This window comes from Eupeodes corollae, chromosome 2, assembly GCF_945859685.1.
Source record: "Eupeodes corollae chromosome 2, idEupCoro1.1, whole genome shotgun sequence".
In the NCBI taxonomy this organism is placed as follows: domain Eukaryota; kingdom Metazoa; phylum Arthropoda; class Insecta; order Diptera; family Syrphidae; genus Eupeodes; species Eupeodes corollae.
The window spans coordinates 43,115,110-43,135,515 of record NC_079148.1 but is presented as its reverse complement, the minus strand read 5'-3'; the positions used below and the strand labels follow the sequence as shown (position 1 = coordinate 43,135,515).

General features: G+C 34.2%; 1 protein-coding gene across 1 annotated transcript; it reads right to left on the bottom strand.

The window, feature by feature from the left end:
• Nucleotides 1-614: 614 nt before the first annotated feature.
• On the bottom strand, nucleotides 615-19,964 carry LOC129944880 (uncharacterized). The gene is made up of 12 exons (XM_056054542.1): nucleotides 19,876-19,964; nucleotides 19,629-19,809; nucleotides 19,281-19,557; nucleotides 18,862-19,225; nucleotides 14,739-14,867; nucleotides 14,247-14,424; nucleotides 13,901-14,180; nucleotides 13,670-13,828; nucleotides 8,373-8,517; nucleotides 1,503-1,677; nucleotides 1,147-1,435; nucleotides 615-1,073 (listed from the first exon to the last, which is right to left on the bottom strand). Exons 1-12 carry the CDS (start codon nucleotides 19,958-19,960, stop codon nucleotides 693-695), a joined length of 2,643 nt encoding a protein of 880 aa, XP_055910517.1. The 5' UTR covers nucleotides 19,961-19,964; the 3' UTR covers nucleotides 615-692.
• Nucleotides 19,965-20,406: the final 442 nt, after the last annotated feature.

Genomic DNA, 20,406 nt, shown 5'->3' with positions numbered 1-20,406 from the left:
TTGGTTTCGGGCTTACTAATTATTACTAAATGATTGATTTACATTTGATGATGTACATATCCATACAATTAAGAAAAGTAGAACATTTTTCAATTTGCTTTCAAATATTGAAATCACATTAGTTGGTTTTAGATGGCAGTCCAAAAATACTCATATCTCTATAAATGCAAATTATAGGAAGTGTGATAACACAGAATATTTCTATCTTCACTATCTGCCATCTGGCATACATCTGCAATCCCACTCTAACTTTATTCATAGTTCCAGATGCAGATACATGTTAATCCCATTATTTGTCAAATTTAAAAATAAAAGTCAATTTTTCCGGCATTTGCAAACATTATACATACAACTGCAGATGGGTGGACGACCTTTAATTTTTTTTTTGGATTTGTTGTAATGCTAGGAATCACTGCCTTTTAATTTAAGAAAATAACAATCATTATTTTAAACCTCGTTAATCATGGCTCGATAATCAGGTATCTGCCTATTTTAGGTTTGTTTGTAGGGTGATAATAAAACCTCCATTTTATTATATAGAAGTATGAAAACAAATTAAGGTTTTACAGTCGACAATTTTCGGGAACCGAGTTTAAGATAAAAGACTTCATTAATACTGTTCTAGGAAATCTAATAAATATGACTGATGATGATAACATTAATCTATTACAATAACTATTCTATAAATAGAACTATTTAAGAAATATTCCTATAATTATCACTAAAGCTAATAATATCGATGAACTTTTAATTAAAGCAGATCCTCCATCAGTATATGAGCTATAATTAAATTTAGCGTTTGTTTTTCCAATCCAATCAAGGAAATAGGAAACATTCGTATATACTCCAGGATATCCAGGTCTGGCACATCCAGTTCCCCAAGACACAATTCCCGCTAATTCATTACTACAAACAAGTGGACCACCTGAGTCCCCTTGACAAGCATCCTTTCCTCCGGTGATCATATACCCAGCACAGACAATACTTTGAGGAAGATATCCGTAATTAGTTTCACACCTTCTATGGCTTACAATGGGAACTTCAGCTTCCATTAGATTATTTGGAATTTGATTCTAAATTAAGAAAACAGTAAAATAATAGTATGTATTTTCAAAATATATACAATAATAATTATTGATGACTTACTGAATTGATTTTTCCCCATCCAGAAACTCTACAAAGAATATTGTTGGCTAATGGTTGGGTATTAAGACCAATAAGCTGCACGTTCTTTTGATCCATCGGGACATTGCCCTTGAAGAACATCATTGCTATATCATTTTCAAGTTCCGAAGGGTTGTTAAAGCTTGGATGAACAACTATCTGTTGTACGTCAAATTGTAGAGTTGTTGGAGTTTTTTCCATGAGATAGGTATCACCCAAGACAAGAGTAAATTCGGAAGGTTTTCGATATTGAATTGGTTTTTCCAAGGATCTATATAAAGGCGTGATATAAAATAATTGAGTTTCTTATAAAATCTTTGAAAGAAGTACAAACATACGAGGCTATACAATGAGCTGCTGTTACAACAACGCGGGTTGTGATCAATGATCCGCCACAAATATGTCCTGAGCCGAATTTGTAAACATCGTGTTCTTTTAAACGCACTGATACTTGATATGGTGCATCGGCAATTGTAATCGCTGTTCCACCATAAATACGTGCATCCACAGCATCTAGTGGATAAAATTTATAAAACAAACTTTTTAAAAAAATTATTTAGCAATAAACAAATTGTCATTGTCACAATCATACTAATCATGGACTGTGATTTAACTTGAATATAAATTAAATATTTTTTTAATAATAATTATCTGAAAGACGTAGTACATATGTCAATAACACGTAAATGTCAAGTTTTTATTAAATATCAGAAGAATGCTGGTGGCGTTGATGGTTTTCCCTCATTCTCAATTCTACTAGAACACATTCCTTGACAGCTGCACAGGTGTCACTTCAATTGTTCCTCTCCATGAGAGTGCCTTAAAGGTTTGATATACAATGTAAAATATATGTTTAGTTTTGACTTAAGCTTATGTTTAGAAAGATAAGGTCCAAGGCTTTAACTGAATGTTAATTTTTAAAAATATATAAGAAATTTCAACAAACGCTAAAGTCAACCGTTCTTATGAAGTGCAGCTTTTCATAAGTCAATTCTGTTACATCTTGTAAAGTTCTTTGAAATTGTTTTTTAATAGGTATTTAAGTAAGAATCTTTAAATGTCCCTAGTCAGCCCATCAGGTTATCACTTAAAAAATCACTTTCATGTTGACAACCATCTTTTGTTTCGCTATTCACCAGTTAAAGAAAATGTTTTTTCTCTTATCATCTGGTAGCAGGTTTAAAAGTAAATAAATTAATTATTTGTAGCTCTAGACAAAGTTGTACTTTTGTTGTGTTTAACTCTTCAATTCAAAGTGCTTCCTATACCTACTCCAAAATTATAATCTGCTTTTCAAGTAAAGAGCTTACAAGTTGTTTAATACTGATAAAAGAAACACTTACCATTATTTGCTGACAATTAATATTACACAGAATACGCATAGGTTTAATATTATAGTGCTATTGTATCCAATGCTTACAAAGTTATCCATATATCAAATTTTCTATTTTTCTCTTTTTTTTAATCTTTTTGCTGATTTCTGTTTTCATTTCCATTGACTTATCGCTTGCACACTAAAGTTTCAACCAAATTTGCACAAAAGAGTTTAAACCTTTTTTGGCAGTTATTAATGTCAAAGCAGCGATTTTTTCATTACAATTTACAAAATTTTTGACCAAGTAAAGTTTAAAAAAAATTCAATATTGAACTGAAAATTAATCGAATTCAAGAAATTACAAATACTAAGTAGTAATATTATTGTTTTAAACTGTTGAGAGAATTTTTCTAAAAAATTGCTACCAAAAACATTTTCCAAGAATCCTCAAATCCAACTGAGGAAAACCGGAATAAGTTCAAACAAGCTAGAAAGACTTGCAACGGCCACATTCGACAAACCAAACTTTTGCATGATCAGAAATTAAGGCAAAAAATACTACAATGTCCCAAAGGTAGTAAAAATGTCTGGTCATTTGTAAAAACGTACGAAACACCATGTCATCCTCGGTTCCAACGCTTGTCCATAATGATGCTCCCTATGTGAGCTCGATCGATAAAGCCAATTTGCTTGCAGCACTGTTAGCTGTTAATTCGACGCTACCGGAGAGTGTCTTGAGTCCTCCTGTTCTTGAGAGCGTAAACGATTCTATGGAACGAATGTTCTTTCGCACTCGTGCAGTTGCAAGAGTACTGAGAGACCTTGACATATACAAATCCGGATAGTATTCCCCCTATTGTTCTGAAGGGGTGTTCTTCAACGCTGGCAAAACCACTGTGTAACCTTTTCCATCTTTCTTACTCTACAGGTCTCTTTCCAAACGGATGGAAAACAGCCTGTCCCTAAAAAAGGCGAATCATCCTCCTGCTCTAACTATTGTCCAATAGCACTCACGTCTCTTCTTTCCAAGGTCATGGAAATGCTGATAAATTATCAGCTTAAGAAATATCTTGAGGAACGGAATCTTAATGACCGGCAGTATGGCTTTCGTAGCAATAGGTCCACTGGTGATCTCATGGTCTATCTCACCGAACAGTGGAACAAATCTTTACATCGTTTTGGAGAAAGTAAGATTATTGCACTTGATATGTAAAAAGCATTTGATAGAGTTTTGCAACACGCTCTCTTATCGAAAATGCGTGCTTTTATTATAGAAGAATCCCTTCTTCGTTGGGTTAGAAATTATCTTTCGGACCGTTCAATTCAAGTAGTGTTGAACGGGTTCAAATCTGATATTCACAAAATAAATGCTGGTGTGCCCCAGGGCTCCGTTTTGTCTTCGACGCTCTTCCTTATTTTTATAAATGACCTTTTGTCTGAAACTTTTAATCCACTAAATTGTTTCGCTGATGACAGTACCCTCAGCTTTTCATATTCGTTTATAGATTCACTTCCTTGTCCTTCGGATGTGGAACTTCAACGGCAGCGTATGATAAGCTCATTAAATTCTGATCTCGACAGCATTGTACAATTGGGAATCAAAAACCGTGTAGAATTTAATGCTTCGAAAACTCAATGCTGTCTCCTGTCGTTAGATCGTAACCCACCCCCGATGCCGCTATCTATGAGCGGCACTTGCAGGAAACTAATCAACTTTCAGTACTCGGTATGAATATCACAGATCACATCTTATGGAATGATCACATATTCGATATTGAAAAAAATGCTGCTAGGTACTTAGGATTTCTCCGACGGTGCCAGAAATTCTTCACCTCTTTTGATCTGGCTGTAATTTATAAAGCCTTCATTCGACCAAAACTTGAATATAACTCGCATATTTGGGCAGGTGCCCCTAAAACAAGTTTAAGTATCTTGGACAGGATCCAAAAAAGAGCTTTGAAAATGATAGGCGATAGAACTATAACCGAAACAATTACGTCACTTGAACACTGCCGCAATGTTTCATGCCTTTCGTTGTTCTACCGATATTTTTATAAACAGTGTTCTGCCGAATTCCCCCCTTAAACAATTCAGCCGTAATACTCGTACTTCTAGGAATGCACATCTGTTTAACCTTGAGCTCAATTTCGGACGTACTGTCAAGTATAGAGATTCTTTTTTTTAACCGCAAATCGAGAATGTGGAATGTTTTACCCAGCTTTGTTGTTCCCTATCATTTTGATATTCAAAACTTTAAGACCAATGTGCATCGGTATCTCCTCTTTAATCCTTCCCTATTTTCCTAACGCTCGCACTGTGTTTAAATTTTAAACATGTTAAGGGTATTAATAACTCCTTGAGTGCCCGTTTATTATAAAAAAAATAGTAATTGAAGAGAGGCCATTTCATCCACAATAATCACTGTTTGGTGCGCTCTTTTTGTCCGGAGGTGTAATTGGACCTTACTTCTAGGAAAACGACGATAGAACGACTGTCACCGACAATTCCGAGCGTTATTGTCATATGAAAACTGATTTTTTCTATTGAAGGATACGACTTGGAAAATATGTGGTTTTAACAAGACGGTGCCACATGCCACACAGCTCTAGCAAATGTGGCTTTATTTCTAGAGACATTTCCTGGCCGCGTAATTTTCGTCGTGGTAATATCAACTGGCCACCAGATCATAAGATTTAACACCGCCGGACTATTTTTTGTAGGACTTCGTGAAAGACCGTGTTTATGCAGATAAACCTTTAACTCTTGAGCACTTAAAAACCAACATTCGTCAAGTTATGGCTGAGATACCACCCAAAAAAGTTAGCAAAGCCAGAGATGTGGTTTGGTCATACCTTTTTAGACAATATACGTACATTATTGTGTTGTTGAACGCAACTGTAAGTTTTCGTCTTCTCTCAGCATCACAGTTACAATAGATTTCACAACCATTCGTGAGTATAGGGATGATCAATGTTTTTGCTAGCATCTTTCTAGTATTTATAGGCTTTATGTGTTGGGAATTTTCAAGAATTCTAAGAGCTCCATATCCTTACCAACAGTAGTATTAATGTGTTTTTTTTATGATAACGACCTGTTAAAAACTACTCCAAGATTTTTAGCTGTCTCTACAAATACAATAGTGGCATTATCAAGCATTAATCGAGGGAAATAAGAAAGATCCAGAGACCGCTTAGAAATAACTAAGCATTTAATTTTGGTAGAGTTTAAGAACAGGCCATTTTGCAGGGCATGGTTTTGGTTTATGTTATGGTTGCAATTTTCTATAAGACCAAGCGAACTACTCAAAAAAAGTTGCACATCATGTGCATACATGTGTGTGAGGGAGAACTTAAAAATAGATGGAAGTTCATTTATATGAAGTGGAAAAAGAATTGGTCCCAAAATCGAACCTTGCGGAACACCTTTCAAGGCTGGCAAAAACGGAGAGGGCGTATTGGAGACGGATACAGCCTGCTTTCTATCACTTAGATATGAAAGTACCAGATTTGTTGCAGATGACGAAAAATTTAATTGGTGTTCTAGCTTACGTATATAAGAATAGAGTGGTCAATTGTGTCAAAAGCTTTTGAAAAATCCAATAGAACTAAAAAACTCACCTTATCGTCATCAATAGCTTGCCTTAGGTTTTCAGTCACAGTGATTAGTGCTGTCGTCCAGCTGCGCTGACGACGAAAACCAGACTGAAAAGGTGTCAGTAAATTGGCTCCACTAAGATGTATACTTATTTTCTTTGGCATAATCCCTTCCAAGACCTTGGAGAGAAAGGAAAAAAGAGAAATTGGACTCTTTGCCATTGGAAGTTTTGGGTACAGGAACTATTTTTGCTAACTTCCAAAGCTAAGGAAAGATGCCACTTGTTAATACAGTGTTAAACACGTGTGTGACGTAAGGCAAAATCAAGGGAAGTAAGGCTCGACTAAATACAGGGTCTACACCATTAACTCCAACGGCATTCGACTTCACCAACATACAACTTTCAACAACGTCAATACAACTTATCCCAGAAAATTCAAACCTAGGAACAGTACCAGAGATATGATCTTCATTTATTACAGCATTATGATTAAGTGAGGACTTACCGGGCAATGTTAAGAATTGTTTGTTCAACTCTCTACTATCGATGATTATAACAATCATTTGAGCTTTTTTGCCTGCCAATTCCGACCTCGCGTAGGTTGTTCCACAGTTTTCGGCCATTCATTGCCAAATTAAAGCGACTTAAAAAATTTTGACTTTTCTGAGCGTATCTTACAAACAACTTTGTTTCTTAACAAACAGTATGACCTGTGAAGGTGTTCTAACCAGTATCTTTTGGTTTCGGCGGTACATGAGCGAGTAAATTTTTGTTTAAGTGGAACATAAGTATTAAGGAGATGATCCATATTAGATTGAAGGAATTCCACTTGTTCATTAGCTGATGACATAAAGTAAATTTTTTCCTACTCAACCGTTGAAACATTTCTCTCAAGAGCAGGAATATCAATTATTTTGATATCTCTATATTGGAAAACAGTTATAGGGGTTATAATATTGAAATTTAAAGTTAGAAATATGAGATCATGTTTTGAAAAAGCAGGTGCAATAAGTTGATCGTAGAAAATAACATCAATGAGCGAACTGGAACTACTTGTAAAATGAGTTAGCGTATGCACATTTACCGGTGACATATTAAAAGATCCCATAGTGTCAATTAATATACTCTCATGTAGAAGCTTACTATGAATGTTTCAACACAAGACAATTTTAGTTGACATCAAAGATATTTGTTCTATGAGAGATACGAGGGGTGAAAGATTCTCCACACACCATGTCCAAAAAAATAAATATATTCAATTTCACTACCAGGGTTTGACATGCAATTTATCCTACAGGTAATATCGAACATATACTGCAACACCTCCTCTTTATTACCTCTATCAACCCAAAAAATCTTTAACCCTTTAGCTTAAACATATTGTTTGGAAAATTAATGGGAAACCAAGATTCAGAGACACAGATAGCATCAACTCCAGAACCTTCAAAAACATATCTTAGCTCGTCAATTTTTTTACGAAGACTGTGTGCATTTATATGACAAACTCTAAATCCCATGCACTGATTGCAAAACACCCTAAGCATAGCATAATTTGGGTCAACCAAATTCTTCATTTTTTAAAGTCTTTTCTGTTGATCTTGGTATTATTACCGATATCTTAAGAAAATCGCTTTTCATCATCGATACAAAATAATTCCCGAAATAATACCATAATGCATTTTTAGTATGTATTTTTAACTTAAATATAGGACAATAAATACAACCCAGTTTAATTTTTATGAAACACATCCGCAATGTTTAATCTTATCAAAGGTATTAAATGAGTTATCTTTTTAGATATTTAAGCGATAATATATAATTTTTAAATATTTTTTTTTTCAATATTTTATCTATTTTTTTATTAATTTTTACACTCATGCACTATTACACATTATTGATTATTTAAAGGTTGTGGGAAGTAAAGAAGGATTTTTTAAACTAACCTGTTTTTTATTTATGGAATTTGTCAATACTCTGAATAATTAAACATTGACATTGGAAAGTTAACAAATAATGTGTCAGTTTATATTTCAAAAACGTTTCTGCATTTTCTCAGACGCATAGACAGAATATTAGAATAAAATATTAAAACAATTCACCATTCTTTCTCACATAGCCATCAAATTATTCATTCTGTTTTTAATTTGAAAGAAATAGGATCAGACAAATGTTTTTATATTTTAGACAGCAAAGGTTTATATTTCTGAGAATATGAAATCTTAAAAACATAAACTGGCCAAATGCAAACAAATGTTTATTTGATTGAAACCATCTCGATTTTTTTTTCTTGACACTTACCAGATTGAACAACTTTTAAACTGGAACTACATATCAGTATAAAAGTAATAAAACACAAAAACATGCTATTCATTATGTGGTTATGGTTTTTAGATTTGTCCATATTTAAAAAAAAAAAAAAAAAAAAAAACAATTTATCCAAACAAATTTACGTTAGCCATCGGATAGATTTTAAAGCCGACTACCTTTTTTTAACAGAATTTTTGTTAATCAAACTTTCTTACCTCATGAAATTATTATCTTATCATTTATTGATTGGCAATTCTAATACCACCATCAATATATAGCGTACCTTTACAAGAGCTTCTATATTATTATCGAATGTTATTTTTACATACATATCTAAAATTAGAAACGTTACAGTTCAAAAATCCCAGCTGTTATTATATTGTTATTGTTTTTACCAGCGCAGTGATAAAGGTTAAAATATTTGGTACAATAATAATTATTTTAAAGTAGTTAAATTGTGTATTCGCGTGAATTTTTGAATGAGTTGGAGTATGTCCACAAGACATAATCTAACAGCTTCAATCTCCAAACCGAAATTTCCAGCTACGAAATTTCAAACAAACTTCATTATCAAAAATATTTTTAAGTAGTGAGTCATGCGATTAAATCGAGCTATTTAATTGTACGATTTACTATTTGAACATACATTCTCTTATATGTTTTTTTACATATTATTTAATCAAGTTAAGGATATTTTTTGAAAATCATCACAAATTCTACACAAAAAACTACTTCGGTTTATATTCATGGCCTCTAAAATATAATTAAGATTTAATATCGAATTGACAATGGCTGCGTTCAATCTCAGACAGATGGTGATCCGAATACCTTTTTGTTAGTGTTTTACGTGTAAAAAACAGCTGATCAAAAACAGCTGAGATGTCAAAAAAGGAATCCAAGAATTTCTGGGGTATGTAGGTATCTGACAGAACAGCTGATTCAACATTGAATTGAATTTCAAGAAACTTGAACATTTATTTCAGCTTTTTTGTATTTGTTGGTAAACTAAAAGATACAAAATGTTACTTGAAGTTGTATTCGAGGATGTTCTATTGCTATTTGCCTCCGAGTTTTAGAAAGTAATTATGATCTACATACGTACATATTTTTTAAACTTCAAAATTGACTTATTTTGTTCTCGTTTTGTAGATGACCAATTTGCTAGGTCTTACCTCCAGTCTAGGGCCCAGCATTCTGAAGTTGAAGAACCTTATCCTGTTCCAGAGGCAGAACAAAATACAGGTAAATAAATATTAATCTTGTGGAATTAAAAAAATCTAGCTTTTTTATTTTTATGTATAAAAGCAGACAGAGGCAGACAGCTTGTGGAGCTACAAGCAAATAAGGTCGCTGAAAGAAAAGGTAAGTTATTCCTTCAGATGATTCAAAACCCCAAAGAAGAACCACTCTATTCCCTTTTTAAATCCATTCTGCAACTCGTCCAACAAAGTATCTACAAATCCACCTATCCATGATACCCTATCCAACACGAGATCGAACGCAGCCAATTAAATCAGTTTCGATGAGCTCGTTTAAAGTGATAAAATCATTATAAACGTCATACCGCCGCGGTATAGAAATTAGGGGTTCTTCTCATTATATTTAATGATATCTGATTTGAAGTCATATAAATTATCACTTTATGACAATTCTAAAGTTATAGTAATTGTAAAGAGGGTAGGGCATCTAGTCGTTTCATTTTAAATCATAATTGACACTGACAGCTGTCAATTTTAGACTTCCACTGGACTTAATGAAATAATTAAAACTTATTTTAAAAGAAGTTTTTCGCATAATTGTTGCTTCGCATTTTGGCCTTTGAGCAGGTTGAGTTGGATAACAATTTTTGGAGAATCATGTAATCAATGTTGCGATTTGAACCTTTTTTAGTATTTTTTTATTTAGACAAATAAATAAGAGCCGTTGTTATGCCAACAGTCCGGAAACGTTATACCTTCAAGCTCATCTATCAGGTGTACTAAGATCAGTAAACCAAAAAGATTTGTTTCCTCTTTTAAATTAATAACGAATCCCGCTTACTTTGATTCTATTTGCAACCCAAAAATATGGCCCGCAGAGACTTTAGTCAAAGAATTTACTCAAAGTCAAAAACAGGGTGTTTCTTTGAAAAACAAATCAAAAAACTTAACAGGCTTGCGCTCTTCTACCAAAACGTAAGGGGACTTCGTAGCAAGACTACTGACATTTTTCTTAACTCACAATCATTTCCACACGACGTATTCCTTTTGACAGAAACGTGGCTTAATTCAAGCTCTTCAACAGTCAAGAGTTCGAAGTTAACAGAAACGATCGTCATGTTGGTAATGCAAAGGATTTAGGTGGAGGTGTTCTCATAGCGGTAAAAAATACATATTTCTCTTCTTCTGTATCTTTTCCATTTGTATTATCAATTGAACTGGTATGTGTAAAAATAATGATACAGACTAATACTTTTTTCATTTTAAACGTTTACATTCCTCCAAAAAGTTTGGAGTCTGTTTATAACGATCTCTCCTTGGTATTAGACTACCTTATAAATTTACTTTACAGCAAACTGACTTACAGAAAACAAGCTGTATTAAAAACTCAAAAAATCGAATTCTCGATTTAGTCTTTTCTTCTGACGCTATTAGTACTCTTGTTCTAAAATCTAAATCATTAATTACTAATATTGATAAATATCACCCCCCTTTGGACATTTTTTTTGACTTAAGTAATCACCTTACTTATCACAGTAATTCTTTTGATTGCTTATATAATTTTGATTTCGGAAGAGCTAATTTCCAGCAGTTGTCTGAAGATTTAACCATTTCGGGAATTGCTGATACACTAGCATTTTCTAACATTGACGAAGCAGTTTCAACTTTTTATAGGATCCTTAATTACTGTTTTGAAAAAAATGTTCCTATAAAGAAAGCAAGAAATACAGACTTTAGCCATCCTTGATACACGAAAGAATTGCGTTTACTGTGTAACAAAAGAAATAAGGCATGGAAAACGTATCTCAAAACTCTGTCTCCAGTCAACTTCTCTTTTTATGTTGAACTCTTTAACGAATTTAAATACTCTTTCTAATTTTGTATATGCTTGTTATGTTACTGATATGGCCACCTCCTTGAAAGAGAATCCTAAAAAAATTTTTAATTTTGTAAACTCAAAGAAAAAATCAGATGGCTTTCCAGTTAACTTCACTTACAAGAACCTTTCGTTGGATAAAACTTTTGATATCTGTAACGCTTTCGCAACGAATTTCCGTGAGTCATTTGTTAATAGCCCTCAAGAAGTTGATGAAGTATATTTTCATAATCTTCACACTTTTTCGCAAACTAGCTGTAGTCACATACCTGTGCTATAGAGTACGGTCCTTGATCTTCTATCTGCGTTGAATGATGACTGCTCAGCCGGTCCTCATGGTATTCCCCCGATACTCAATAGTACTAAAAAAGTGTAGTAATGCTTTAGTTGAACCCCTTACGTTTTTATTCAAACTTTCTCTAAAAACAGGCAAATTTCCCAGTATATGGAAGAAGTCATTTCTAACACCAATTTTCAAGAAAGGTAACAAGTCGGATATAAGCAACTACAGGCCCATTGCAAAGCTTTCTTTCATTCCTAAAGTATTTGAACAAGTTGTTTGTGAAAGCCAGCACATTTTAGTTAAAATATTATTTGCGAACAGCAACATGGTTTTGTGAAAAAAAGATCAACCGTTACTAATCCCCTCACATTCTCAAATATATTTTCAAACGCTTTAGAACAAGGTTATGAAGTTGACTGTGTACACACTGACTTTTCTAAAGCTTTTGACCAACTTAACCACAGAATTATTTTATTTAAACTTAAAACTCTTGGTTTTTCACCATTTTTCTTAGCTTGAATTAAGTCATACCTTTAAAACAGATCTTACGAGGTAAAATTTAGAAATTGTCATTCTGAACCTTTTGTTGCTCAATCTGGTGTTCCCCATCCTGTCTATTAACGATGTATCGTCATGTCTACGCTCAAGTGAACTTCTCATTTTTGCTGACGATATGAAGATTTTCAAAATAATAAAGTCCACCCATTATCGTATTCTTTTACAAGCCGACATTGATAGTTTCACATTTTGGTGTGGGAAAAATAGCCTTTTACTCAACCCTTTAAAATGCCAGACTATAACTTTCACTAAAAAACTAATCAGTAACGTATTTGACTACTGTATATCACAGCAAAAACTGTCGTGCCTCCACATTTAAAGATTTAGGTGTACATTTCTGTTCCAACTTAGAGTTTACACATCACATTAATTTTATTGTTAATAAGGCAAGTTCTATGCTTGGTTTAATAAAACGCTGGGCAAAGGAGTTCAATGATCCCTATGTTACCCTTTCTTTGTATAATTGCCATGTTCGTCCTCATCTTGAATATGCTTCGCAGGTATGAACTCCCTATTACGAAATTCATAGTAAACGTATTGAATCAATTCAACATAATTTCATTCGCTTTGCCCTAAAAGGTCTTCCTTGGGAAGATCCCTATGATCTGCCTCCCTATGAACATCGTATTCTACTTCTTCAAATACAATCTCTCCATCAAAGGCGTGTTAATAATGATTTAGTATTTTTTCAGCAACTTATTAATGGTGAAATTGATGCACCTTATTTACTATCTTGTGTACATTTGAATTACCGGGGCGGAACTCATCACCTGCGCACATTTGATTTTATACATATTGACTTCCATAAAACTAACTATGGCAAGAATGAAGCTTTAAGTCGAATGAGCATTTTATATAACTCAAACTGTTCATCATAGGATTTAAATTTAAATAAGGTGGGATTAAAATAATTGTTTAGAACCAGTGCTTCACTATCGTAAACGTTCTCATTTTATTTTTTTGTTCTGTAATAGTTAAATGATGAGCCTCTGATCATAGTTTACACTATGGCCTTACACTTAAGGCCATCATCAGTAGGTCTTGAATGTTGTCTCTAACTTAGTAAAAAAGCCATGCTACAATCTTGGTCAATGTTTTTTTTGAGGTTAAGTATATGGGCCAAAATAATATTTTCAAGAATTTATTAAAATGAAAATTCCCTTTCACCAGTAATAAGAAGAAAAATAATTAAAATTGATATTGACGGTGCTTTGAAGGTCATCGATGCTGAGCTTTTAAAAATGTCAACATTTTCAGTCAAATTCTGAATCCACTTTCTATGATATTTCAAGTCTGTGTAGACTCCGGGAAAATCCTTAACAGCGCATCCAACTCCAAAAGAAATAATCCCACTTAACTTGCCATTACAAACCAAAGGTCCACCAGAATCCCCGTCACAAGAATCTGCCGATCCATTCATATAGCCAGCACAAAGCATTCCCTCTAAAACATATCCCTCATATTTTTCTGCACAAATGGTTTGGTTTACGATGGGCACATTAAGAGTCATAAGCAAGTCTGACATGTCTCCCTGAAATTAATTGATATGCGACAATATAAGGATTAGCTTTACTTTTAGAAACAGTTAATTTATATATTATACGTCTTCAGTAACTCCCCATCCAGAAACTTGACATATTGTACCCTCGGGAATAATGTTCCAATTAATTTCAATTGGTTTGATTTGTTTGTGGTTATTTTCTGGAACAAATCCATTTAGAAACATCAAAGCTATGTCATCCACAAAAGTTGTCATGTTAAATGTTTTCTTGTAAGAAACTTCAAGAACTTCAAAAGCCCAGTTGTTAATGCGATCAAATCGATCAATTGAGCCCATAGAAACAATGAACTCATCAGCTGATCGACTCACATTCAAGTCCGTACTAAAAATAAAAATTATTTTGGGTGATTTAATTTTCAACTTAGATTTTAAAAATAAACATTCTTACTTGTAAATACAGTGAGCTGCTGTTAAGACAATCGATGGCTTTATAAGAGAACCTCCACAAATATGTCCGGAACCAAAGTACCACTCTCGGTCTTTAAGGTGTATAGAAACTTGATATCGAATTTCTTCTGCCTTGGCTGTGGTTCCATTGATGATTTTTGGTAAAATACCAACGTTTTCTAAAATAATTGGATGGATTTATTAGGAAGAAATTGTGATTAATGTTTTCCAACTCGTTTAAGTCTGATTTGTATTAAAAATATGACTAATCTTTATTGATTTTAAACACTCCAAGTTAGTTTATCTCAGTGGATATATAATTTTCTTTTTCCATTTTATTGGTAAGGTCATTCAAATAAAATCCAATTAAATGTGATGCATGACCAGCTTTAGAATTTTAATAACAAGATAAATTAAGACAGAAAATTTATAAAGCAACTTTTAACTGCATGGTGCATTTTTGTGCATTTTTATTGATCAAAGTATTTCTTACTTTCTAAAGCATCAATCTCGTTTATTTTTAGGGCACTCAACACTAATGTGGGAAATATTAACCTTAGGAACATTTTAACCACTTTTAAATCACAACACCAACTGATTCTTCCAAGAGGCATGCAATCGTCTACAAATATTTGAACCATGTTTGATTCAATAATTGTAAATTACCATTGAAGATACACAAAGGTTATTTATCTTATCTACTAGTAAATTGTCTGCTTATTTTGTGTTGATTTTATTTTATTTATTTCAAAAAACCATCAGCTTCGATTAGAAACAAGAAATTAATGCTGCACCTTTTTAAACGTTATAATTTGTCATAAGCATAAAACAATAAAAAATCAAACTAAATTTCAAAGAACACGCTTCGGTCATTAGAACCATTGAAATGACGTCAGAATAATTTAGTTTTATTTATGTGTACTTTTACACTAGCTTGGAATAATGACGTTTTTAAAAGTAAACTTAAGGATGAGATGTAATTAGATTACTTCAAATAAATCTTAACCATTCATTGGAAAATAAACCAATTGTTTTATCTGTAAAAACTTAAAATTTCCGATCATATTTTCTTTTTATATGAATAATTCAAAAAAATATGAAAATATGTATACATGTCATGCGATTCTTAATTTTTTAGAATTAATTCTTCCTCTTAATATGTTAATAATTTTTAATAATAAGGTTTTGTATGGCATCAAAACTAAGCTTCATTCGTAAAATTTGGTTATGTTTTAGGCTTTTTCTTTTTTAGCTCTAAATGAGTTCTGAACAAAAACTGAGCATGAGATAGAACTCAATTTTTGACAGTTTAGGCTGTGTTCTTAACTAAAAAAAAGTAAACACGCCTTGTGCCGTTGACGTTTCTGTAATATTTCGCTATTTTGGAAGCAAATAAACGATCAGATCCATTAATGAGTTAAATAAAACCACGCCTGGGAAAAATCCTCGTTTCAAACCCTCCCAGTGGGTGCCGGGCGGTAATGATCACCAAAGTTGTCTTGCACGTTGTAAAGATGGAGATCAGCTGAGGTCAGGTTGAATTGCTGAAGTTTCCTACTCCTTATTAGTAGCAAGCATTTGCAATGCAATTTGACCATAGATACGGGGTCCCTAATTTCAGTGGTGGTGTGAGCGTCTTACATAATCCGTGCCGAAGAATGAAAGGCTGGGGGGCAAACCAGCTGATTCGGATGCCTTGGCAGGGTCCGTCTTATCTTCTGCCTTACCCCGGTATATCGGGTCTGCCGGGGCTGACCACTTTTTTCCGACCTACTCGTAGGACCAACATTCAAAAACTTTTATAAAATGGACGGACTAGACATGACGAACGTAGAACCATCCACAGACTTGGAGGATAAACTCTTGGCCTCCAGCTAGGAGACTTTGAAGGGGAGCTCATTTAGCGCTGGTAGTTTCAGCACTTGTGAGCAACCCAAAACCACAGGAAGTATAGGCAGTGCTATTCATATCACTCCTTTACTTCCTAAACCGTATACCAAACCGAAACCCTTGAGTAGCAATGCAACTCGAGGAACCAAAAAAACCATCAGAAAGCGCTCTTCTCAGGAACCGCTTCAAAACGGCCTCTCACATTCTTGCCAAGATTGCCAAAAATGAAGAGACCGGAGTGATTCATGAGAGGGACGCTCAAGATAAAATAAAGTACCAGAAGGTTGTTGATGAATACAATAATTTTCTGGCCACCCGAGAAAAGGCCGTTAAGCGAAACAGATCTCAGGTAGAGATCTGCACGTCTCAGAAAAAGAGCAAGCTTGACAACCGGACAAAGCCAGTGAAAGCACCATCTTCTGGAGCAGCGCAACTTCGTACTCTTAGTGAGGTTGTCAGGGATGACCTCCACGTAGCAGTTGTGGATGAGCCAAACAGCAATGGTCTGCTGAACGTGTGGAACTCTATCGAGGGCAAGCTCTCTGAGATGGTGTTTTCATACACTATATCAAACAGTGAGGGCCCCTATCCTAGTTTTGACTCTGGCGAGATGCTCAGGGGGCATAGGGTAATTAAGTGTGTGGACAGGTTTTCTAGGGATTTCCTTAGTGAAAGCATTGCTAAGGTTAGCAATGACTGGGAGGGCTTGAAGCTCAAGCTTATCCCAGCTAAAAGGCCGAATACAAACTCAGTTTTGGCATAAGGAATGCCAAAACTTTAAATTCTGCAGAGTCGGGGAACAGACACCGACAAAGCTGATGACAACGTCGAGGTTGACGATGTTATAAGCGGAGTCGAGATCCCCAGCGAGTTGCCGGGTCCCAGCTCTGCAGCTAAAAATAATTAAAAAACGCGCTAAAGGTCATCCAGATTAATCTGAAGCACTCTAAGTGTGCTTCAGATAATCTGAGAGTTTTCCTTAGGGAGTGAAACTTCTACATTGGCGTTATCCAAGAACCGTGGATAAACGGCCTCAAGGTGCGAGGCCTCCAAGACAAACAATACGACCTCTTTTTATAAAACCGCAGATCAAGACCAAGGTAATCCCAGAACTTGTATTTTAGCTAAGAAACATTTAAAAGGTTTTTTATGTCCAAATTTTAGCACTCCCGATCTGACAGTTGTCAGATTTGAAGATAAGAATACACAGGGTTTGCTGTTGGCCTCTTTTTACTCTGCCCATAATACACCATCAACTCCGGAGGAGGTGTGCAAAATCATAACCCAAGCTAACATCAAAAAGGCAAACATTCTGATCAGAGGCGACGCAAATACTCGGCATACCCTTTGGGCAAGTTCTGTGATCAACGAACGAGGTAAGTCACTTTTTAATTTTATTATTGAAAATAATATGACCATTTGTAACAGAGGCAATACTCCTACTTTATCTCGGCCATATCCTCATCTAAATTGGTCCAGCAATGTAGCGACGAGGTTGCGAGCCTGAATATTAACCTTGGTGCCACCCTGATCTGGGTTCCGGGCCATAGTGGTATCGTGGGAAATGAACGGGCTGACGAGCTAGATAGGCAAGGATCGGCCTTTCATAGCTCACTTGCGGAAATGGTTAACATTCCTCTTGGTGCTATGAAGGGTAAAATCTTTTTTTTCTACCAAACTGAATCAAACCGAAGGTGGAGCAATTTACCCAACTACATTATATCTAGGAAGATATGGCCCACCTATAACAAAACCCGTACAAACGATCTCCTATGCAGGCCATAAGGCAAGACATAGCCAGGATTGTTGCGGTTTGTACCGGACATTGGCCTATAGTAGTTCATGCAGAGAAGTTGAGTATCTCTTACAACACCTTTTACCGTAGTTGTAGTGACCAAAGAGAAAGTGAAACGATAATCCATTTCCTCTGCAAATGTCCTGCTTTGGCAAACACTAGAATTAAATACTTTGGAAAAGCATTCTTTCACGAACTTGATGAGCTATCTGAGATAAAGATTAGATACCTAATCTTTTTTCTCAAAGCGACAAAATGGCTCTAACATAATCGCTATGAAGCTTCTCTATAAATCTATCCCTTTCAATCAAAGTTCAAACGAGTTTTTGGCATCCAAACGGCCGGCGCACTACAGCGCCATTTCTACCTACCTACCTTAATAAACCACAAAAATTGATCAAACATATCCAATAATTGAGTGCACCAACTATTAGTTCATAGTTGACAAATTGTGTGCTTGGAGGTAAAAGTCTTTTGGTATCAAAATCAAAATTGTTCAGGAGAACAAAAAAAAAACGGGGATACGCTCAAAACCTTCTCAAATAGTTAAATAGTGTATTTTCTCATTCTATGATTTGCCTTTTTAGCAGTTTTTTCACTTAGTGACTCTGCAAACTTGTGGGAAATGATTACATCAACACACAATGAATTGTTCTCGAATTTGGATAAAATTGCACTTAGTGACTTTTACCTCCAAGCAGACGAAATATTGAAATTAGGAAATTGATATGTACATACATTTAGTTGTTATTAACAATAGTCTGAAATATTATCATATATCAGAACTCTTATAAATCGGCTGATTAAATATCAAACTTTTCACGCTCGCAAGGCGAAGGAATCTCTTGTAACAATATACTCTCCAATATGTATTTACTCAATTTTTATTAAGTGTATATAAACCTATAAACTAAGGACTTATGCAAGGCTTAATGATATGAAATACTAACTATTAATAACCCAAGCAGACAAACAGCACTATTTAATGACTTAAAGTTCGCTGAATTTCGTTTAATCGTGTCTTCTATCCAATTAACGTAATACTGTACATCAGTATACACTCCAGGATATCCTGTTAGGCTAGCATCACTTATTCCAAATGAAACAATTCCAACCAGCTTGCCATTTGAAACTAGAGGACCTCCAGAATCTCCATATGAAGCGTCCTTTTCGCCACTCATATAACCTGCACAAATCATTCCTTCTTTGATGGTACTCTCTCCATAATTAATCGAACATGTTTTCTTATCGATAATTGGTACGTCAACTGTCATAAGAATTTCTGACAGCAAGCCCTTTGAAACACACACAAACAATTAAAGTTGCCATACTAAACTTACTTAAACTTACCGTTTCCGTTTTTCCCCATCCGGTGACTTGACATAATGAATTTGCTGGAATCACATTTCGGTTCATTGGTATTACGCTAATAGCTGGATTCGAAGATGGAACAGTTCCATCCAAGAAAACAATAGCAATATCATTTGAATATGTTGGTCTATCAAAATCATTATAAACAATATGAGTTATGTCCAATGATATCGTGTGTTCGTTCCTCTCGAATCGGTCTAGGGTACCCATAACGGCGAAATAGAACCGTGCACTTTGAAATTTCTGTGTATCACTACTTTCCAAAAAAAGGAGACAAAAACGGTAAGAAACACACTTCAAAAACAATTAAGCAGTACTTGTATCTACTTATAAAAGCAATGTGCTGCGGATAAGACAACCGTTGGTGCAATTAATGAACCTCCACAAATGTGACCAGTTCCAAAAATAATTTCATTATTCTTAACACGGATTGATACTTGATGACGAGTATTGTCAATGAATGCTGCTGTTCCATTAATTATCCTTGGAATTTCGGATGATACGCCTACTATAAAGGATATTGAGATGATAATCGTTGATTTAATCTTCAATATTTTATTATTATTATTTTTACCTATTATAAGTGGCAACAAAAGAATCCAATAAACTTTAACGTTTTCCATTTCGATCAAAACTGATATTCGATTAACAAAAATCATAACAAATCAGTTATTTTATTTAAATTGTTTTATATACATATGGGTTTTTCTTCACAACCTTTATATCTTTTAGTTTTAGATAATAATTTAAAAGATTATAATAATAGAAAAATTATTCTTTTATTGTTATATATCAAAAGATTATTTCATTCATAGAAATAGTAAGTGAGGTATTTTTGTTATTAGTATTTTCCCTTAAATGTTTATAAACCTTGTATACAATCAATTACTTGCAATTCTAGATCCATATCATTTTAGTTTACGACGGATTTAATGTATGTATGTACATATCTTCATTTTTATATCAACTAAAGACTTTTTGAAATATAGAACTAATCTTAATTGGATAAAGATAGAGAAAGAATGAGTAATAGATAGAGAAGACAATTAATCTTGTAATCTTGTTAATAATTTTGATTAAATACCTATTGTGCAAGGTCTTGCTT